At 39.0% G+C, this 24,119-nt stretch overlaps 1 protein-coding gene and 1 pseudogene across 1 annotated transcript in view; one reads left to right on the forward strand and one right to left on the reverse strand.

The window, feature by feature from the left end:
• The window catches only part of Pdlim5 (PDZ and LIM domain 5), a 167,225-nt gene that overhangs the window by 17,380 nt on the left and 125,726 nt on the right, over positions 1-24,119 (reverse strand). The window contains exons 11-12 of the mRNA XM_051165900.1: positions 23,775-23,959; positions 2,190-2,364 (exon numbers count right to left, since the gene is read on the reverse strand). Of these exons, the coding sequence (XP_051021857.1) occupies positions 2,190-2,364; positions 23,775-23,959 (360 nt within the window). The remainder of the gene's footprint in view (positions 1-2,189; positions 2,365-23,774; positions 23,960-24,119) is intronic.
• On the forward strand, positions 7,097-7,443 carry LOC127206582 (cytochrome c oxidase subunit 6A1, mitochondrial-like; annotated as a pseudogene).

Raw genomic sequence — 24,119 nt, forward strand, 5'->3', positions numbered from 1 at the left:
ATTTACTAAGTAGAATAAAGCAGTGCTACATTTGATTTTATGTTAGATTATTTATGTAAAATAGTAACCCTATAGAAGTATTTATAGAAAAATAACTAACCAATCAAAACCAAGTTGAATGACTAAGTCATACCTCGGTTCATTAAACACTTACTTGATGCCTTCTGCTCAGTTTATACTGTGCTAGACTTCAGAGACCTCAATTGCTCTGGCCCTTTTCTTAGTAATCACGATTACTACCACCATGGTTACTGGATGATTCTTTATACAAGAAAATTAATTAAAATATAATTACATCATTTGCCCCCTTCCCTTTCCTACCTCTAATTCCTCCTGTGTCCTGTCCCCTCTTGCTTTCTTTCAAATTCACACACACACACACACACCCACACCCAACATGCAGAGTCCATTTAGTGTTGCTTATAGGTACATGATTCAGGGCTTACTATTTGGTATTGTATAACCAATTAGAGCCTCATCGAGAAGACCAATTCTCCCTCTTTCAGCAGTCATTAGTTGTCTACCATTCTTTGTCTGGGTGGGCCTTGTAACATTTTCCCCTTCCCTGTTAGCATGCCTGTTGGTGTTGTCATTGTTCAAGTAATGTTTAGGCAGCCATATTCTTATGAAGAAGATCTAATCACAATTTACATGAGCACTAACAATTAAAAATCTATTCTACTTCTATAAGACGATATTTGTTTTTTTTATGTGCATGTTTTAAAAGTCTGAACTAAAAAAAAAAAAGTCTGAACTAGGCTGGGCAAGGTGGTTCACAAGTCGAATCCTGGTTCTTAAGTATGAGGTCAGTCCAGAGTACACACTGAGTTCCAGGCTAGAGTGAAAGCCTGCATTAACCCTTCATTCCCTTACCTTCCCCTGAGAATCCATAAACTGGAAACTATCAGTGGTTATCTTGGGGAGTAGGGCTGTGTGTGTGTGTGTGTGTGTGTGTGTGTGTGTGTGTGTGTGAATTTGGCCTTTTGCTTTCTGTTTTTTTACATTTCTAAATTGTCACAAATGAACTATGCTTAAAATAAAAATGTGGATCCATCTTTATCTTGTGCTGTGTTCTTGACATGGTACCAAGTTACTGATGGGTTAAGAGGAGGTTGAAAGCATTGGACCATCCTCCCTCCCATATTAAAAATGGTCTAGAAATATAATGCTAGGCACCATTAATGTAAGAGAAAAAGGAGAAATGTCAGTCTTAAGCATTTGCCCTTATAGACACCATTGTTTCCACAGTTTCAAAATAGGACATTTTAAAAAGAAGAATATGCAAGAAATAATTTCAGGCAACTAGTTTTACTGCCAGCAGGGCAACGCACAAAGGCCTTTATGGCAAGATGTCTGCAACCAGCATTTATATACACACCTCATAACATTTTAAAAGCCACTCATAAGGATGCTGAGGTTTAATAAGGTGTAGTACAATATGCTTAAAAGATCTCTGGGCATTTTCCCTCTTTGGAATTTAAGAGTCAATAAATAGATTTTGATGAAAACACTTGGAAGATGCAGGTACTAACCTACCCTGATACTTAAGGCACTTGTGAACAGACACATAAAGGTCTACTTTCACAGCTTAAGTGCTTAAAATCTAACCTGTTCTCGAGGGCTCAAAGTTCTTTCTTTTATGTTACAAGTTATTTTTCAAGTAAATGAAATTACTCATTTGTATGATTTGTAGAATAACAACATTGAGATAAATGATCTCAGGGTCCCTTTATGCCTTCCAATTTTAATATTTCTGAAGGGCTATTCCATTAATGACTAGCTGTCTAGATCTGGTAGAAAGAAATTAACTGAAACAATCAATATTTTAGTTTTATGTTCAGGGAGCCCGGGGTTACTTTTCAGCAAAATAGGCATGGTTTATACACTTTAATCCTATCACATGGGGCTATAGCAAGAGCACTTTTACTATTAAAATTATACACGTTACAGAACATTAAAAACAACCACATTGGTATTAAGTACTTTGAAGGAAAAACAAATGTTAAAAGAAGTTGGATGTGGTGGTGCCACCTTTAATCCTAGTACTCTGGAGGCAGAGGCAGGTGGATCACTGTGAGTTCGAGGCTAGCCTGGTCTACAAAGCTAGTCCAGGACAGCCAGGGCTGTCTTGAAAAACCAAAACCAAAACCAAACCAAACCAAACCAAACCCCAAAGCTAACAGACTGACCTGATGACTTGGTTGCAGTGGGCACACATGGGAGTTCGCTTGCCTGCTGGAATGTGCTCAGCTCTCTGCACCAGTGTGTCTTGCTCACTTGGCTGGGGTGGCCCCACAGCTGAGTTCACAGGGGCCCCTGTACCTGAGGAAGTTGCATTGTTTGAAATTCTTCCAGTAGAAGGTGCTAGGAGTTAAATGTAAGAGAGTCACAGTGAGAAAAAGCCTAATATGAACTTTTCCTAATAAAATTAGTGATTAACTTCCTCCCTTACCCACTGACATTGTGTCAAAGTACGACACAAACACAGGGCTGGAGTTAGACAGGTGAGCAGAGAATAAGCTCAAGGATTAGCATAGCAATGGCATGCATCCATTCCTTTCTTACTTGTACAAGGAGGTATGGCTAGGTGGCCATCATAGGTGACATGTTTCTTTCCATCTAGTTAGCTCTAGTCACTTTAACTAATTAAACTTATTTCCAAATATACCACAGGCATATAAGAAGCCTCAGTGGGTTGAAGATAAAGAGCTTGCTCTAGTCTCTTCCAGTTTGTATTTTCCAAGAAGATCACATCATCAGTTACTGGGCACATCAGCTCGTTACCCAGTACCATCCTGGTGAGAAGAGGTTCAGATTTCCCCTTCTCCATTCTCACAATGCTTCCAATTGTGGTTTTCTTTCTGGACAAACTGCCAAAACGTATCATTTACCTCATATTCCTTCTCCTGGTGAAGACTGAAATTCTGGCAAATCACAATTCTGTAAAGTGGTTCAGCAATCTCGCTGCTATCTGACCAGTGAATGTGTTCATGTCTTGTACTGTGCACACATCTGTCTGTCCAGTCACCCCCTCCTCAATGTCACTTTTAACCTCTCTGCCCTTCATGCTACAGAAATGCCAAACTACTTCATTTTTCTTGCACACATGACCATCTACACACTGGCTGCCTTTGCTCCCAGGAATGCCATTTTTTTTTTTTTAACAGTTCCCCTTGTTTGCATGGCAACCACTATGTATGATTTAAGACCCAACTCCTTGGCGAACTATTTCATATATTCTGAATGGCCCATATCTACCACAGTTCCTTCCACATAACAGAGATCAAATGGTTGTCTCCTATGGTTTCATAATTATCCACGAATACCTTAATTATTCCACTAATACATTTCTGGATTTTCTTCCTCAACATACCATGTTCCCAAAACTCCTAGTTCTATTTTTCAGCAAATACAACCTCTGAAATGAATAAATAAAGCAATAAATACACTAACTAGTGAGTAAACACAAATGGGTCTGAAACCAACAGAGGAGTTCTCTTTACCTACAAACAAACAAACAAACAAACAAACAAGATCTAATGGAATAGAAAGATGCATATTTAGATGGTTTAAAGGGAAAACCATAAAAGCATACACATACAACATAAACCAATAGTGCACGATATACATATATTTTTCCATATATAAGTATATACATAAGTATGTATATATGTATATTTAAGTATGTATATAAATATATAATATACATATTTTCTATATATAAATATAAGTGGACAACATCTATTAAAGGAATGATTAGAACTGTGTAAAATTAAGATAGTTATCAGGATGCTTTCCTTCTTCAGAATAAAATCTGACCACAAGTATTTGCAACTACAGATCCAGAAGCCCTGCACTTCTACTGTGCTGTGTGGCTCACGCTATGAAATGGAGCTTTCAACACCAGGAAGCTTGACTGGGTTGGGAACCATTTCCACTCTCTTTGACTCACATATTCTCTTAAACAAATGGAAAAGGACACTAGTGCCATCTCCACATCATATATTTTCTTCCTTGGTACTTTTACTCTCACAGTGCAAACCTACCATAGCTCTTTAGTTTCTGTGTACAGGTTTGCTATCTCCTGAGGTACTGAGCATTTTCCATGCTCAACCTGAAAGTCTTTACATTTCCACCGTGTAAATGGGTTTCTTCTTGGACACACTAGAGCTTTTCCCAAGAAGCTCTCTCTTTAACTTCTCCCATGCATGAGGCACTGATAGCATTCTTCTCCCCCATGTCCGTAATGGTTTATGTTCAGACTCCAGCAACTGCGTCATAACAAGTGCTTTCAAGTTAGACCCTCCTTTCTTATCCAAGCCTTACCCTGTCATTTGACTTCTCACTTCAAAGTCCTTCAGTCTAGACAACTTTCATCACTATCCCAGCTACAGTTTGTGATTTCTTCCATTTTCCCATTTCTCGTGGGCACACGCAGCACACAGACAGACACACAGACTTTGCTCAGGGTCCCTTCAGAAAACCATACTGGACCCCCACCTCTCTGAATGAAATGAAATGTCCAGTTTGTGATACTTACTTACTTACCTTTGCCCTATTCTGCAAAGATCATTCATGTTTTGATTTTAAATTTTAACTTAATCTAGCAACATGGCTACTCTGGTAAGGGATCACATCCAAAGCCTCAGGTCTGTGTGATCTGGCTGGAGTACAGACATGCCTTTAGTACACACTCTTAATACCAATGACATCTAATTGAGGGGCAGACAAAGTAACTAATCAGAGAAGGGCTTCACAGAATGAGTCAGAGATAGAATACACCCAGTTCTCTTAAGAGCCGACAGGAAAGAGAAGCTACTCAAGAGCAGGGCAGCAAGAGAGCGAAAGAGTTGGTGGAGACAGCACAACGGAGCTTGGAAATACAACAGTGCACTTCAGGGGAGTGCAGCTGAGTTTGTGCAGTTCAGTTCGTGGAGTCCAGAGGCAGTTTTACAAGTACAGTAGTAATTTAGTGAGAAGCAGAAAGAAGTCAGTTTGAATTAGTGAGCTTGGAGAGAAGTTTTGAGCCTGAACAGCTGAGTTGAACCAGGCAGCCAGAGTTCAGAAAGAACTAGAAAGGGTAAGCTTATTCAGAAGTCTCAGAGGCTGAAAACATTCTAGGCCTAGGTTAACAGACAGAGACTGGAAGCTGAAGCCTTCAAGCTCGGGGCTTACAGAAGGTTAGATTGTAAGGAGGCTAGAATCTTCTATGACTTAGCCTAGGGATAGTTAGATAGAAATGCTCTGGCTTCACCCCAAGCCATGTATTTATAAAGCTGGGGTACAGCTCTCATCTCATCCCCTCATCTGAGGAAACAAAAATAACAGTTACAACTTCTTCTTCAAAGTGTCCGCTGAGGACTATAGTAGTGTTCTCTCTTTTTTTTTTTTTTTAACATCTCCAGAATCCTGCCTAGATAATTTATATACTATTTATCAAAATTCTGCTAATACCTTTTCTTCTCCAAGTCAATTAAGTTTTAAAATATATACCCTTCTTTCCACCAAAAAACTGACTTAAGATTAAAAAGTGAATAGGCACTTAATCAAATGGGAAAAAAAAGGTCAGCTCACTTTGTTGTTTCTGTCCTCAGACTATACAGAAAGCTATTTCTTAAATGTGGATTAGGGTTAGGGTTTCAAATGGGAAAGTTACTAATTGGAAAATCCAGAAATCAGACCTCAAAGAGAATGAAACCCTTTCATCTTCTGTATCACATTATCTATGCATAAGCCCTAAAGTATTGAGTCATCTGGACATTTCTAAGCAATAAATGAGTACAAAAATTCTCAAACAGTCATTGTAGAATGGGACATAACCCATCTGGTACAGGCCTCAAGAAGTACACAAGGCACTAACTTATTTATACGGAAAGATTTTTTAATCACGAAGCATGTGGCTGTGTCTTACACAGAGTAAGAGAGCTCTAAGTTGCACTGCTTCCCGCTTTTCTCACACACACCACCTTGGAGGTGAACGCTACGCAGTCCCTGCTAACAACTGAGCCCTGAGCAGTCCCAAGGCAAAGTTACTTACAATATGGAGAAAATGCTACTTCTGTGGACGGAACCTCACACCTCTCTAGTACAAAAGCAGCTAACATTTTAGTAACTAAGTACCACCCTATGGCTCTCATCACTTGGCAGGAGGAGTGAGAACACAAGGCACTAAGTGAATGAAACAACATGAAGTGAGTCGTGTTTCCATGCTAATTACTGCTCTGTCACTAAAAGATGATCATCCATGGGGACCAGGTGCCTTAAGTGTATTGAACCCACTGTAGAAATGATCTATCTTAATGACAATTTACTTACTGACAGCATTGTTTTTCTTTCCTTTTACTTTCTAGTAAGACCATCACAGAGGAATACAGACTCATCCCCAATTCTCAATGCAGAAATACAAGCCACAAAAACTGTTATGAGTCAGCACAGTGCCACAATGAGAACTCTGGGAAGTGAGCTCCACTTCAGATTAGATTTCTTCTTCAACCTTAATCCTGAACAATTTTCATTAAGTTTGGATTCTTTTGTGGATGATCTCTACCCGACTGGAACTTTGTCTGAAATGTTTTCCTTTTGTAATAAACATATTTCAGGATTACAAAGCTCTCTAGAAATTCAAAGCCACTAGCTATTCAATAAACCGTGAGAATGTCCCTTTCATTAAGTAAAACTGCTAGCTGAGTTTTTTAAGGGCTATAAATGACACACATCCATACTCGATCTTCCCTTTGCTTTTCATCATTTAGTGTTTACAGAAATTAACCAAATAATTTAAACATGTATTAAATAATTTAACAGTATACTAGATTGCTCTTAGCATCTGAAAAAGGGATTTGTTAAATTAATCAAGTAAAATACACAGAATGAAGAACACTTGAGTTGCCATTTTTAAAAATATTTGTCATGATGATTTCTCTTTAAATCTGCGACTTCTTACATCTCTTCACTTCTTGCCACATGCGCATGCACACACAAAACCACACAAACATCTACAAAACCACACGTGCAAAACTACCCACACAGCTATGGATTTTTGTTGTTGTTGTTGTTGTTGTTGTTACACTGAAAAGTTAAAGGACATAGTTCCAAGATGGTGGTGGTGGCAGGGTGTGTGTCTCGGATGTCTCTGCTGCTGGGCTAGGCCCTCCCATGCGTGGGGCAGTCCATGTGAAGTGGTGCCCATGGCGAGGAGGGTTCAGCTCGCATGTGGAGGGCCCTCACCTACTTCGTGGTGCTGCCTGGGGTGGGAGTGAGCCTGCTCAACATTTTCCTGAAGACAAGGAGAGCACCAGAGTTCGTTTCCTACCCCCACCTTCGCATCATGACTAAGCCTTTCCCCTGGGAAGACGCTAACCATACCCTCTTCCACAACCCTCATGTGAACCCACTTCCAACTGGCTATGAAGATGAGTAAAGAAAACCTGGACATTCCCCCAGGCAGCAGGGACCATGGTACTGCGTTGGACCATTACTCTGCATGTGGACCACGAAAGCACACTGGATACTAAGCTCATCCTTCCTTGTATTAAATGGTGACCATTATACCGATCTTTCATCTCTTTGCTCGTAAAAGGAGATGGCTTAAATAAATAACTTACACTTAGAAAGAAAAGAAAAAGTTAAAGGAAATATAGACAAAGGGAATTGCTGCACCATTACAATGATGGCATTGTTACCACTTAACAGATTAAAACCACACAACCAGGAAAGGATTGGGCCAGCCCACAGACATGAAATGAAGCACTGAGCAATGTGGTGGGCTTGACTAGTATGACTAAGAATGATTTCTGCCTTCATGAAGTTTAAAGAAGGTTACAGATGAACAAATACTTGATTTTGCTTACAGCAGGAATGCAGTTCAGATATGAAATGTTTCTGAAAGGTGCACATGATGTGGCTTTCTGCCCCCATCTAAGGTGCTAGGAGATGGTGGTGGACCCTTTCTTTTATAAGGTGGGGCCCAGTAGGACTTTGCTCCTTAGCATGATCTCTTGATATGGGTTGTGAGGTAGATGGGCTTCCCCTGTTACATACCCATGCCATAATGAGACATCATTACAGATTCACAAACAAAAAAGGACAACGGCCTGAAACCTGTGTATTGATAGCATGACTGCTGTTGGCGGTGTACAACTGCCCTCCGATCGGATCTGAGGCCTCCTCCACAGAGGACTCATGTGGTACTGTAAGCCTATCTAATAAGAGGCATGGAGAAATCTTCCCTAAGTGGGGTAATTAAGTTGGCATAGTTATTAAACTGCCTTCTAAAGATAGGTTTGTATCTATAGACAAAAGCCCTTAGATTTAAGTGAATTGTAAGTGAACGTAGAGACTGGTGGATGCCCAAGAGGCTGAGATTAAGTGACATTTGAGGACTCTGTCCTTAACTACACATTTACATGGAAAAGACTCTGAGGCTTGGAAAACTTCATGGAAGTATGTAAAAGCTGGGAAACATAGTGAAAGACTGTGAAATGCCAACCTCTAGAGTCCATGTAGTCATTTGCAATCATGAATTCACAACCGTAGTTACCTGCATGGGACCAACACAAGATAGGTCCTGCCAACAATCAGTTACCGTAGTGGAAGGAGCTCACAAACTTTTATGATTTACAATTCAGGTTCCACGAATTAATTTCCAATCAATAAGCAATTTAAGTGCAAGAGCATCAAAATTTTTTCCTTTGCATATGATACAACGCACAGGGCTGGAGAGATAGCTCAGCGGTTAAGAGCACTCATGGGCTGTTGGTCTGAAGGTCATGAGTTCAATTTCCAGCAACCACATGATGGCTCACAGCCATCTATAATGAGATCTGATGTCCTCTTCTGGTGTGAAGGCATTACATGCAGGCAGAATATTGTATACATAATAAGTAAATAGATCTTTAAAAAAAAAAGATACAGCACACTCAGAGACTTTATGTACAAGTCAGCGGACTTACCACTGAATTACTGGCTCTTGCTAATGTCTGGGGGAGGACTCATGGTTTTTGGGGGAAACTCACAACTACTTAGCTAGAGTGGCTAGCTCCAAACCCATAGTTTACCTGGACATCCCTGGTTGAACTCAGTAGGTCACAAACAAGACAAACAGATATGAACATGAGAAAGATTTGTAGGAAAAAGGTAATAGTGAGAGGGTGAGGGTGTGTCAAAGTAGTCAGTATGTATCATATACATTGTGTAAAGTAATAACTAATTTACTTTAAAATCTTAAAAATAGTAAGGAAAATAAACATTTAATCTCTTAATGTTGATTGTTGAGGTATTTTTTTCACCAATAGAGAGCTGATTAATACATGGGGTAAGTGGTAGGAATTGGAAAGATAGTAAGTTTACCTACATAGCTATTCAATCATTCAGCAAGTATGTTGGGTAGTTTTTGTAAACTTGACACAATTCTAGACATACCTGGGAAGAGAAATCAAAGCTGAGGAAATGCCACCATCAGACTATAATCTGTCATATCGGTGGGGGTATTTTCTTGATTAGTAATTGATGTGGAAGGCTCAAGCCATTATGGACAGTGCCTCCGTTGGGCGAATGGTTCTGGGTTGTATCAGAACCCAAGCTGACCAAGCCATGTAGTGTGTTCGTCCATGGTGTCTGCTTCAGTTTCTGCACCAGATTACTGCCATGAGTTCCTGCCCTGACTTCCCTTCATGATGGGCTGTAAGATGAAATAAACCTTTCCCTCTCAAAGTTGCTACGGTCATTGTTTTAGTCAGTGTTCTATTGCTGTGAAGAGGCATCATGACCAAAGCAACTCTTATAAAGGAAAACATCTAATTGGGTTCAGTCCATTGTCATCATGGCGGAAAGCAAGGCAGCCACAGGCAGACATGGTGCTGCAGGAAACTAGAATTCTACATCTTGATCGGCAGGCACCAGAAGGGACTGTCTTCTGCGGGCAACCAAGAGGAGACTATTCCAAACTGTGTGGAGCTTAAGGATAAGAGCCCTCAAATATGCCCTTTTCTCTTCAGATTGCTTCTGGTCAGTGTGTTTTACCACAGCAATAGACATCAGAGGAGAACATGAGCATGTGTGGATAATTTAGGAATAATGCATGAAAGCATTATTTTTCCTTTTTGCTTATAAAACCAACAATCAAAAAGCAACAAACTTGTCCTAGTGCCTTTAACAGCTTAGATTATAGTAAGACCTTAATATAGTCTGTAATAGGTTACTTTATTTTGCATGATAATATTTCTTTCTTTCTTTCAACATGGCTACCTATTCTTTAATTCATTAAAGCTAATAGGTACAAAATTCTTTAAATAAAGCATATGTATGTAAGGTTGGATTTCTTATGTCTTGAAGAACAATTAAAAGGAGTATGTACTTGTATTTCTATATTTCTGAATAAATAACCAACAAAGAAAATTATGGCATTATCCTAGAAATTATTATAAAAATTCTGATTCCTTAAAAAAGAGTCATTTTACTGTCAGTGTCAGAAGAATGAGTTGATATTGAAAATATTAATGAATATGAATGTTACCAGAAAGGAAAAAAGACAAGTGTCCACTGCCCCAGCAAAGCAGAAGTCATACACAAGTTTATGATGTGAGAAACAACTGTGTGAATTGCAAGGGGTGTTCCTATAAGAAACATTGAAGCTAATCTTGGGCTTGTATAAATAACTGCTCCATATCAAAGTGACACTCTGCCACTCTTGAGGAGATAAAGAATTGTAATTCAACAGCAGAGCATGTTCTCAAAGGTATGGTAGAAATTTTACACATGCTAAATTGAGTAGCAGTATGGCAGCACACTTGCATACTATTGTGGACAGCAAGGGCTTTCTGCTCTGCCCCTTCCCCAACCATCTTAAACAGATGGTGGCCAAGAGAAAAACAGGCTCTGTGCATTTTTTTCTATCAAGCTCCTTATGTTGAAACCATAAACAACAGTCTACTTTTCATAATCCAGGCGTGAAATTATATCCAGCAAAAATGGAAAAAGTTAAGCCAAGATCTAAGATCAGAGAGCATTCTGAGGTTTGTGCAATTTTTATTGAATGAAATCAAGGACATGCTTAATTCAATGATTAAAAGCAAAATTGGACAGATTAAACTATTATCATTTATGTAAGCAGTGGGGAATGCTGGCATGTATGTCATGAAGAGTTGGAACAGGTGCACCTAAGGCTAGGTATCAAATATCGCTGCCACCTCACAAGGACAGTCTCTGCCACCAGCAGTCATCCTTTCAACGTTAAGAACTCAGATTAAATTGGATCTAGAATGTCTTAATTAAAGTGAATGTAGGGACTTAGATTAGGTTCCATTCTCTTTTAATTTTTTTATATTGCTTGTCACCAAATATTAGTACCTAGATTTTCCTTTTTCTCTCTATTGAGGTTACACAAAAATTTTCTTTGAGCCATAGTTACAATTACATAGCAGATTAAAGAAAACAAACCCACAAAAAGTTAACACATAGGGTTTTACTACCATTTTAGTTAAAGTTAGCAAATAATTTCATTTATCACAATATGCACAGCATTTTCTGAATAATCTCATTATTGTTGCTATGTGTGACATACAGTGGGAAAAGGAGTTCATTCTTTAATTATGGGAAGTCAGAGTTATTAAAAAAGAAAGAAAGAAAGAAAGAAAGAATAAAAAGCGAAACAAGCAAAAAAGGACTCACACAAAATATTTATTTCTGAAAATCTAAGAAAATTACTTAGCATGTGTCTGCATGACTGTGTGTGTTTGCCACAGCATGTATGAGAAGGTCAGGGTACAACAGGCAGGAGTCAGTCCTCTCCTTCCACCATGTGGGTTCTAGGTATCAAACAAAGCTCAGCAGGGTTGACAGCAAACACCTGCAAGTGCTTAGCTATTTCACCGGCACATACATCATTTTTGTTTTGTTTTTTAGATTTTTCGAGACAGGGTTTCTCTGTGTAACAGTTCTGGCTATCCTGGACTTGCTTTTGTAGACCAGACTAGCCTCGAACTCACAGCGATCCTCTTGCCTCTGCCTCCTGAGTTCTGGGATTAAAGGTGTGCGCCACCACACCTGGTCACATACATTATCTTATAAAGCAAAACTGATGCACAGGTCAGGGCCTCTGGAATATTAAAAAAGGACAGTTAGTCTTATGTGAAGGCTAGGGAGGCAGCACAGTTGGTGAAGTGCTTGCCATGAGAACATAAGGACTTGAGCTTGGATCCCCAGCACACACATAAAAGCCGAGCATGGTGACAAGCACACATAACCCCAGCCACGGGGAGGTAAAGAGGGACCCAAGGCTTGCCTGCCAGCCCGCCTAGCTAACTTGTGAGGAGTATGTAGACTTGACTACATATGGAATTAACTAAAACCCTAGTGGCTGGGTACACCTGAGGGTGATTTTTGCTTTAATTAAATCATTTAAAATTGGAAAACCCACTTCTAATCCAGATCCTTTGAGGTGGGAAGATCCACCTTTAATCTGGGCCACACCTTCTGGTGGCAGCCTGTATGAAGGACAGGGGAGAAGGGAGCTCTCTCTCTCTTTGCTCGATTGTTCTTACTCTTGTTGGTAAGTCTATGCCTTCACTGGCATTAGAGCTCACTTCTTCCGGATTCCAGGGTATAAGGGAGACCAGATGGGACATCCAGCCTCATGGACTGAACAGCTACTCGATTTCTGTACCTTCCATTGGGAGACAACTATTGTTCGACTTCTGAACCACAGCCTATGAGCCATTCTAATAAAACTAATATGTATAAATGTATATATGAATACATAGATACATATATAAGTTCATTATATAAGTTCTATTCCCCCAGAGAACCCTAATATACCTTGTCTCAAAAGAATAAAAAGGACAACAATTAAGGAACACATGTCATTGACCTCCATCCTCAATATATACAAACACACACACACACACACACACACACACACACACTTGGATATTAAATTTCTAGTCGGGTATGGTGATTCTCTCCTATAATCCTTCTATTGGGAGCTTGAGGTAGGAGGTTATGAGTTCAAGGTCAACTTTAGCTACGCAGTGAGTTTAAGAACAGACTGGATTATATAAGACTGTTTCAAATGACTATAAAAAGAATTCTATATCTGCTCATATTTGCATTAAAACATGTAAATATATACATTAAGATTAATTATTTCATTATTCCCAACGATACAATAAAAAGTAACTTAATTTTTTTTTTTTTTAGCATTTTCTTAGGAAAAAATAGCAGCCTAATCTCAGAGAAGTGGGAAGAAGAGAAGTAGGACTCAAATTACCCACATAAATAGAATCCTCACTAGGTAGGCAAAGACTGATGAGGAAGGAAAAGAAAACGTAAGATTTCATCAGCTTAAATGACACTGTTTCCTAAGCTGTAGAATTAGAAAGGTCATCATTTTGGCTTGGTTTTCCTATCTAGAAAACAATAACTACCACCAATGTGAGGAAGTAAAATGAAGCCGTGTAAACAAATGTTACCTCCATTACAGAATGTACACAAAACACCCCATAAATGTCAGGTGTTAAACTCAACATGAGACTTTATCTGATTAACAAAGCATCCACTCAGTCAACTACTAATTAGAGTAGACACAATATTTAGATCATGAACTCTCCTTGAAAGATATACCCAGGCATTAGCACCTGCATCTGAACATCTTTTGATACTGCTAAGCAAGTCAGTAACATAAACAGACTTAATACTGCAAAGGTGCTTGCAGCTTCCCAGCAAAGCTCGCATTAGGAAGCATAACATCTTTCTTGTATATAAGATTTGAATCCAGAGTAAGGGTTTTCCTGTAAGGAACCATGAAATTGCTATTTCAGATTTTGCATTACTTTTGACTCTTTTGCAAATATGGTTTGAGTGAAAAGGCCCCCCTGTGGGCTCATAGGGAGTGGCACTGTTAAGACATGTGGTTGTGTTGGAGGAAGTGTGTCACTGCGGGTGGGCTCTGAGGTTTAAGAAGCTCTCTTCCTGCTGACAGCTAATCTGGAGCTGCTTCTCAAGCACCATGTCTGCTTGTGTGACACCATGCTTCCTGGCATAAGGATAATGGACTGAACCTTTGAACTGTAATTAAAAGTTTTCCTTCATTAGAATTGCCACAGTCATGGTGTCTCTTCACAGCAATAAACCCTAACTAAGATAGCAAATGTTCAAACATGTCACTGAAGTCTGAAAATAGTCATGGATGATATGTAAAGAAATGAGCATTGTCACAGCTTCAATAAAACTTTATTTACAAAAGCTGATAGCAGGTCGGTTAGATGTGACCAACGACATCTGAATAAATATGTGAAATAAGAGTAGTAACTCTTTAGGAGAAACCTTTATGACTGAATCTAAGTACTTTCTTTTATAAAAAAAAGTTTAATATGACAGCATGAAATTAAAATTGTAAGACAGGAGGGCTTCTACAGATGTGCCCCCATAACACTAAAGAGATTCCAACACTAAAACAAACCCCGAAAGGAAACATCAGAAGAAAAGAAAATGGATAGGTAATGGCATTACTCTTATTTTTTCCTGTCTACGAATATTGGTTTTAAACTCAAATGGATTTGCTATGAGGATAGCAAGCATACTTTCTGCATCACACCCTGATTCTGACAGTGGACATCTTCCCGCAGGACTTTGTAGCAAGTGAACTACTTAATGATGTAAACATTCAGGGAGCAGATGGCAATAAAATATTATTAGAAGAGATGAAATTCACGTAACTGGTAGCAGTTTACTTACTCACACAAAACTTTAAAAATAGAACCAATGAATCCACCCATCTTAGCTGAGCAAACATCATTACCTCCACTTATTAGTGCACCACAAAGCCTGCAATGACACTGGGGTGGCTGTAGAACAGTAATGTCCCTTCCCATCTCTATCCTCTTTAGCTTTCAAATAGATAGAATTTATATCCACTTACAACTAAGGTGAACACCATTCAGTCTTTGATCTAATCAAATCTCACAAATAAATGAGTCTTTCTTGGAAAGAAAAACAACATATCATAATTCTCCCCAGCTCTGTCTACCCATAATAAAGTAAGAAAGCTGTATATTACTTCTAAAACGTACCCCACAGCACAGGCAACATATGATAATGGTGGTGAATTAACTAGAGTCATAGCTAAATTAAATGAATTTCAAACATGAAGTTTAGATGCAAGAAATATGCCACCTAAAATAAATTTTAGTGGTTGCCCAGCACATAGTTGATTCTATCTGTCCTCAATGAGAATCCTCCCTTGCCATCCCTACAAGATCTGGTCCTCCTTAGAGACCCACTGATGCTATCATGACACAGGAAACTATCTAGGGTCACAGTACAATAAAATGGACAGTTCCAGTCATTACACTGGACAGTTCCTTTTACTTTTCTCAGAGCCGGTTAACTTGTTAGTAAGATGATAGTCAACTTAATTGTAATGACTTAAAGTGCAGGCTTGATAAAGATATCTTTTTGAGGCTGAAAGTACCATTAAAATAATTCCTTCTAATGAATGATATCTACCATGTTACTGTTAGGCTGCCTCTTTATTCAACTAAGTACCTTGTAAACTATGTTTGTCGCTTTCCTTTTACATCTGACACCATCAAATGTACTGCTCCCTAAAATATTACCACTTTTATATTATACAATATAAACAAGCTTATTTGTATTGCATTTGTCCAAAATACAACTTATATTCTTTAGAAAGCACCAATTTTTACATCACCATCAATTAAGATCCGCTGCTTTAGTGCATATTAGGACATTTTTGTATGATAAAAAGAAAAGCACAGAGAGTAAATGCTCGCTGTGCAGACAGCAAGCATGAGGGCTTGGCACATATGTACAAATCAGGCATGTGATGTGGGGAGAAGTGATGGAGCTATCTTATTAAAATGGTGACCTTCAGGTTCAGTGTCACAAAACCAAAGTGGAGAATGAGAGGAAGACAACAACAGCAACCTCTGCCCTCCACAGGGCCATGCACAGGCAGGTGAACCTACCCAGAGTGCTCACACACTCCTGTACCACAAAGACTCACACACCAAAACAGAGAAAAGCAAATTATTGACATAAAGACAATGATGACTTAACAGGAATGTTGGGAAAGCTGGATGTAGAGAAACCTGTCTGTAATCTCAGCACCTGGGTGAGTTTGAGCATAAGAAAGGCTAAAGAGCAAGGTTCTCCCTTAACATATATGGAAACTGGTGTTCTTTCAATACATAATATCATAAATTAGGTATGCTGAACACTAAATAACATGCAACTACTGTATTTGAGTATGTCTCCATAATATCAAGTTGATGGCTTTACTTTTTATCAGAATAGCTATATTTGCATGAAAGCATTTAATAATAAATTTAAAAAAAAGAAATCTATTCATATCTTGCCACTGTCAGGAGACAGGAAAGTAAATCAAAGCTCAACTTGGAGCTGTATGTACACATAATTAAAGAAAGCATGTAAGTGATACTTTAGTCACACATAAGAACTACCAACAAAAACAGCAAACTGCAAAGATGCAGCAGAGCCAACACTGCTGGGAGAGACAGTCAGCTGGACAGTTTTATGTCAACTTGGTATAAAGTCATCTGAGGGGAAGGAACCTCTATCAAGAAAATGCCTTCATAAGGCTGGGCTGTTAGCTATTTTCTTACTTAGTGACTGACTGAGTGGTGGGCAGCCCATTGTTGGTCGCGCCATCCCTGAGCTGGTGGTCCTGCCTTCTATGAGAAAGCAGGCTGAGCAAGCCTTGTGAAGCAAGCCAGTAAGCAGCACCCTTCCATGGCTTCTGCATCAGCTCCTGCCTCCAGGCTCCTGCCTTGTTTGAGTTCCTGTCCTGATTTCTTCAATGATGGACTATTATGATGTGGAGGAGTGTAAGCCAAAGAAACCCTTTCCTCCAAATTGCTTTGGCCATGGTGTTTTATACAGCAATAGGCACCCCAACTAAGACAGAAAACACCCAAACATTTAATTATTAGTGGCTCTTTCATCTAATGAAAATTCCAAACAGAAAATAAAAATTGGATAATTCAATGATTTAGGGAAAGAAATTTTAAGATTTTAATAAAAAAATTATGATAATATTAATAAATTTAGTATCACAGATACTATCAAATAATTTGAAAATGAGTAAGAATTAAATGTTTATTAGGAGAAATAAATGCATAAGCAAAAGAAAAAGCTGCATAATGAGGTCATCATAAAAGTATAACCTTCAGGTTATTCTGAGTCAAGTGCAAGATGTATCCAATCTGGATTTACATGTTGCAACTTGATACATCACATTAAAAACCAAATGATATAGGCGAGCAATTGTCTTTGCCATGATCTCAGCTGCCTAGAAGTAATTACAACCCTTTAGTGTTCATGGGAGACCTGTTGTAGAAGCCCCGTAGACACTCAAATCCTCAGACGTAACAGGTATTGTGTTTGAATATAACCTAAGCACATCCTACATAGTTAAACTATCTCAGAGCCTTAGATAACTAATATGCTGCAAATGTCATGCAAATAGTTGTTGTACTGGTAAGGGAGTAATGACAATAAAAAATGTCTATTTTTCAGTTCAAAGTCATTTATTTTCCCCTATCACATTTTAAGTCCTAGGCTTACTAAATCCAGGAAGGTAGATTCCTGGATATGGGGCAGGACAGGGGATACGCTGACTATCTGGTTTGTCTAGGCTATATATGGTCACTCTGACTGTTTGGACTGTGATGTACAAGTACTGTGTCACATATGACCACTCTGTTTTGGAATGTGATGAATAAGTACTGTGTCACATATGATCACTCTGACTGTTTTGGAATGCGGTAAGCACAGTGTCACAGCACTGGTTGAATCTGCACCTGACTCAGGTCTGTTCTCCCTGGAACTCTCTCCATTCCTGTGGTCAGCACCTAAGGTGACTAACACCCATCATCACCACCCCTATGCTGGAACAGCTATATAACCTCTAATATGGGGTTCTGGACTCCAGTCTTAATCACTACACAGAAATCAGTGTGCTCCATTAAGCACATTAAAGCTATACTGATCTTTCAATAGAACAAATCTGACTCTGTTACTACACAGATAACAAGTCTTTTAATAGCTTCTTTTCAGAAGCAAGCCCACACTATGATATGCCCTAAGCACTTACTGGCCAGGCCTCCCATTAACCAACTAACCCTACTTTCTCTCTTGCCACTGAAACATTTTAAACAACTTGTACTTCCTTTAAGAGATCAAACTCTTGAGGTTTTAGGTTTGTTTTTGTTTTGTATTTATGTGTGGATAAACATTAAAATCTTATTCCTGAATAAAATAAAACTTCACCATAAACAAATATGTCTTTCACCTTCAAATTATATTCTTTATTCAGGTCCTTTCTGCTCCTTTCCACAGACACAGACCTCCATGTATTCTGATCTGTGCCCTATAATCAGAGTTAACTTGTTTGTGTACAACAGTTGCCAATTTCTTTGCAATATTCTGGTACTTCGCATTAAAATTTACTGTCCAAAGTAAGGTGAGCTACCTCCCTACTATTTCCACTGCACTCCATTGCGTGGCTCCTTGGTTACAATTAGTTCTTTTTTTTTTTTTTAAAGAGAAACAAATCTGGCCATGGCTACAGAATTGCTAATATTTTGAACTACTTGAAACAGAGGCAGTGTTAATCAATCTTGCTTACGTTCACCACCTTCAACACTTGTCAATGTCCTTAGTGCTTTGGTATTTTTAAATAGCTGCTTTTTCAGACGCTGCTTTTGCCTTTGTTCAAGTAACACTTAAAGGAATATCAAGCCCAGGAGGACTGAAGAACATCATGACAAATGAATGTTGTGTCCCCCAAATAAGACACTTGGTCTATGCACTCACTCACGATAACCAAAGAAACTGCCACATATCAGGCAGGCGCTCTAAAGCAAGGATTGGTGAAGTACGCCTTGGCTACATCCCCAGTGTAGAAGACATATAAAAACAATAACAACGAAGATGATAAATTCTATATAAGGACACTGCCAAAGGTGCACAGGACCATGGAGAAGGAATAAGTGTCCAGTCAGAGGGCTCAATGAAATTATACAAAGCAGGTGACAAGTGGTCTTTGAATAGAAGTGTTTCAGAAGTGGGAGGGCACATGAAGTATTTCACACAGGAGCAGCCTGCACAAGGCACTGAGGTATGTGACTACAGAATGTCAGGAACTTTGGCAGGACCAAACTAAAAACATATGGAGCAACCTCATGACATGAGGCTGTGGGAGAGAGTGGAGGTGAGGAGGAAACGACTGAAGGCCCGTGAAGAAGCCACAGTCCCTGCGGCAAGGAGCGCAACACTGCAGACAGAGAAATCACGTGACATCTGTTTTGCTACCTCACAACAGTAGAAGTTATCGGTACTGTTATAAAAGCGTTATAAAAGGGTCAAATCTAGGAATCTAAACCCTTCTTTTTCCTATCTTCTAAGAATGTCAGTATGTCAGATCATATGTTCATGAGAGACTACAGAGGTACTTTAAGATCTGTATTTTAACAAAGAAAGTGCAGGCTCAAAAGTGTTAGCCTCAGAGCTGGTCATAGTGGCACAAACCTATAATCATAGCTTTTAGGGAGGTGGAGACAGAAGGATCTCCAGTTTGAAGTCGGCCTGAGCCACACAATGAGACCCTTCTTGAAAAACCAGAAACGTAAAACTGAACAAGGTAGCCTTCTAACACACATACCCTGTGGGGCCCACATTATATACATCATGGTCACCACACAACTGACTTCAATGAACAATACAGCCTGACCTAGTAAGGCACTGCTTATATTCCAGCAAATTCATTACTTTCAATTTGTGTTTGATTGATCTAATTAATGTATTCCAACACAATAAAGGCCCTTTGTGCCTTCATGAAAATATGTCTTGCTGTATTTGGTAAGACAGTAATATTTTATACATATATTTGCATCTAGTGTGCTAAGTTTACCTAATCTGGTAATCATAACTTATTAGGAATCTAGAAAAAGCATTACACAGAAAATTAGGTCACCTACAAAAACACAGAAATATATATTTAAACTCCTATTAAATTTACAAAGGTTTAAAAATACTCTTCTAACCACTTATAATTTATATACAACATGAAGCTTTCATGAATAAGATTTTAATAGATATATGAATGTTGAGGCTGAAGGATGCAGCTCATGCCTGGCATGTGTGGGTTTAACCCCCAGCTCTGCAAACAAACAAAATTGAATTCCTATAGGTTTTAAGAAATAGAAACCTCAATTCTGACAGATAACAAGGGAAAACTGCATTTTCATGTACTTCCCCAGATTCAAGTAACTGTTTACATGTTATTCATGAAAGTTATATTACAAAGACATGAGGCAAATAGGAAACTTGAATTCTTACTACTCTTGTATCTTAATATTTTCATCTAGACTATGAACTTTTAAATACTCTGCTTCCCAAAATAGTTAGCTATTTGCGAATGGCTGGCAAGTGTTTAATGATTAAATGAAGTGGCAGTGACGATGAGGTATACATTAAACTATATGCCTGAGAAAAAATCAGATTAGTTTGAACTATAATGCTGCTACATACACACATAATTCTTATCTGTCATCTGGTCCAGCATTCCTGTGACTCTGGAAGGTATTTGAGTACTATATACAACTATATACGATAGTGTACACTGTATACAACTATATGCTACAATGTACACTATATACTACCGTGTATACTATATGCTATACAATATATATAGACACACACCATATACTACAGTATATAGTATATACAAGATACACAGCACCACAAGTGAAACAACTACTAAAGACAGAATTTCAGGGGACTTACAGAAGCAAAGACCAGGCTCAGTAGAATGTTTTATAATTTCAACAAACCTTTCTCTTGAAGTCCTTTTGTTTTGAGTTTTAGTCTCTCATTTAAAAATACATTGCCAATTTAATACACAAAAAGTAGAACTAAAATGCATTTTTTAAACTGGAGTCTTTCAAACTATTCTTCGCACTGTAAAGGACAGTAAGAAACACATTTCCTTACCTTTAACCCAAAGCATATCCGTGTATGCTGCCCTTGAACACTCCCACATTTTCTTATGTAGGTACATCAAGAACTGTATTTATAAAATGACAACTACTCATAGTGTTCTCAAATAGCACACCGAAATACTGTGGTATGTTCTACACCATTCTATTTCATCTGGGAGCATGCTGGCCACACACAAGTACAAAATTCCAACACAATTCAAGAGGAGGTTTTGAAGAAATGGAAGTGCTTGTCACTGATTCCATCATCCAACAATGCATACGTGTGCCAAGTTTTCAACACGTACCCATAGAGATGGACAAATACACCGTAACAAAATAAAGCTAAATATATGTTATCACCAAGCTATTAAACTGGTTTCAGAATCAACTAAGTTGATCACAGACTGGAACTCGGTCACTTTGATCTTCTCTCCCAGACAACTGTTGGAGTTATTTTAAAATAATTAGATCATTTTGTTTTTCTTTCCTTTTTGGCCAATAGAGTAAAGCCATGAACTAACTGGAGAAACAAGCATGAAGCTCTTGGTGCGGTAGCAGCAATGCCTCTTCCTTTATTGCTACATGTGAGGCACCATGGCCCAGTGACCTGCAGCCCTTTGACGTGCGCTGCTGCTTTCACAGGTGAACTGGGAAACAAACAGGAACCACCAACCACGCCCTCCCTCCAGAGGACTTTCAAACCATTAGGAATCTCTTATAACTGTTGAATACTGACAGTAGATTCTAGAGGGGTTTCATTTTGTTCTTTTAAATGACATACTTCCAGGTATGTTATAATAAAAACATGAGAGCCTGGGAATTAGGTTTTGTTGTTGTTGTTTTAACTCTACAAAATAATGTAAGCTAATTAGCAGCCATCTAATAAAAGAATATTAAGTGCTTATTTTTAGGTCCTCCTCAGACTAAGGTAACAGCATTGTCTCAAAAGTATTTTCTAATTTGAGCTAAGGGTCGTGATGCAATTCCATTACAATTTCACAATAGAAAAATATTTTTCTTCAATAATTGTTTGTTTTATATTTTATATTACCATGATATAATATTTCACATGTTAAGTTATCTATGTTTTTTACAAAATATCATGTTTTAAATACTAAGCATATAGGTCATGATTACAGTTGCCGTTATTTGTCTGATTTGATTATTAGACTTAGAGAAGAAATGACTGTATCGCCCTCTTGTGGTAGTTTTAATGCAGTGTTTTCTCCGGGAATTCAGAATATTTATTTTATCATGAGGTTTGAACTACCCTAATCATCACCTATGTTTTCTGTCAGCACTTCAGTTTTGACCTCAGGAATTTAGTATTTTTTATTTTATAAGACACTGACTATCCTGTCACCTTCCAATTACATCAAAGCCATTTTTTAAAAAATTATTTTTGGTGTTAAATGTACAACAAGAAGACATACAAATGGCCACCATGGGACACAAACATTATTTCATTTCAAGTAAAGGGTTCTTGTGCACCATCCAGTGAGCCTTGGGTCAATCTTCCATGCATATCGAGGGACAAATGTTCTTGGAGCTTCCCCACTGAATCAATAACATGTAATACACATCACTCCAACATGAGGTATATAAGCAACAACACTCTGATGAGGGCCTGAACCAAAGAAATGGCTCTCACAGCAAAGAAGAAAAAGGCTTGAGATGTGCTGTAAGGGCCAGCCGGCTGGTATTGGTCACTGTGAGAATGAGGCGTGGCTAAAGTTCTCAGCCTTCTGCTGCAGACTGAGCGCATATGCCATTCCCCAGGGTAGGAAATCACATTTTCAGACTCACTGCATTTGAAATGATACCAGGACAAAGCCAGCATGTCAAAGGGCTTGAGGATACCGGAGCTTGTCAGACACAAGACTCCAAATAACTGGTGGTCAGATAGTACAAGGAACGTACATGACACATCATCCAGGAGAAAAGAGAAGACTGCAAAGACATGAAGCTGTACTTGGGGTTGGCAATGTTTTAGTGTCGCCCCATCCTTTTGACAGAGGTAGTTGTGTGTGTGCACACATTTATGTGTGAGTGCACAAGGGCACATGTGCTGTGAAGGCTCAATGAGATCAACCCTGAGGTTGATTCCCAGGTGCCATCTATCTGATTTCATGAAACTTGCTGAGTAGGCCAGGCGGGCAGGCTGGTGAGCACCAGGACCCTCCTGTTACTGTCTTTCCATGTTGGGATTACAAGCACAAACAACTATGCAGGCTTTTGGACTTCAGTCCTGGGGACCAAACTCAGATCTTCTGGATAACGTGGTATGAACTTGATCAACAAAGCTACCACCCTATTTACAACAGCGCTACTTCTGTCATATTGCCATAAACGTTGCTTATGTTGGAGAAAGAGCACATGGTTCAGACTTCCTGTGTTCTACATATCAGAAGACTCAGGGCCAGAGAGATGAGTCATTTTATAAAGTTCTTCCCTACAGAGGTGACTGAGCTTTCTTCACTGAGCCTTAGGTGTTAGACAGAAGTATTTAAATACCCTCTTTCTATTATTCTGTTCTCCCTTCCCTTTTAGCAGTATAAGTGCAGGACATGCCCAGGCCTGGGGGGTTGGGGGGAGGAGACAGTGAAGCGCAGAACATCCACGGATATTCATTAAAGGCCTTCCTAAATCTTAAGGGGTTGAGAATGGTGTCTGTTTGCCAGTGATGGTAACACGCTAGGACACATTTTCATAATGTCTTTCTAGAAAAGTCAAGAGTAAGAGATTTCTTTGCAGTACCTGCTTGGTTTGGGCGTTGCCAGCTTGGGGACTTGATGGCGCTGGTGGATCCTACAGGCTTGAAAGCGGCAGCGGTCCTGAGGCCAGCCACCCCTGGCCTGCTCGGAGGGCTCTCCAGACTCTCAGATGCTCTGGGAGGTGAAGCTCCCGAGGAAGCTGACTGCTGAGAAGGCTCCTGAGTACTGCTGTAAGGAATGTAAGGAAACAGCTGTGGTGAGCTGGCAACAACCTAATTCAGCAATGAGTCTTTCTTCTCCAAATCTATTAAAGCCAGTGATGGATTATTATTATTATTTTTTTTTTAAGGAAACTCTGAGAGTGATTTGGGAGAACAGGACACACGTG

This window comes from Acomys russatus, chromosome 23, assembly GCF_903995435.1.
Source record: "Acomys russatus chromosome 23, mAcoRus1.1, whole genome shotgun sequence".
NCBI lineage: Eukaryota > Metazoa > Chordata > Mammalia > Rodentia > Muridae > Acomys > Acomys russatus.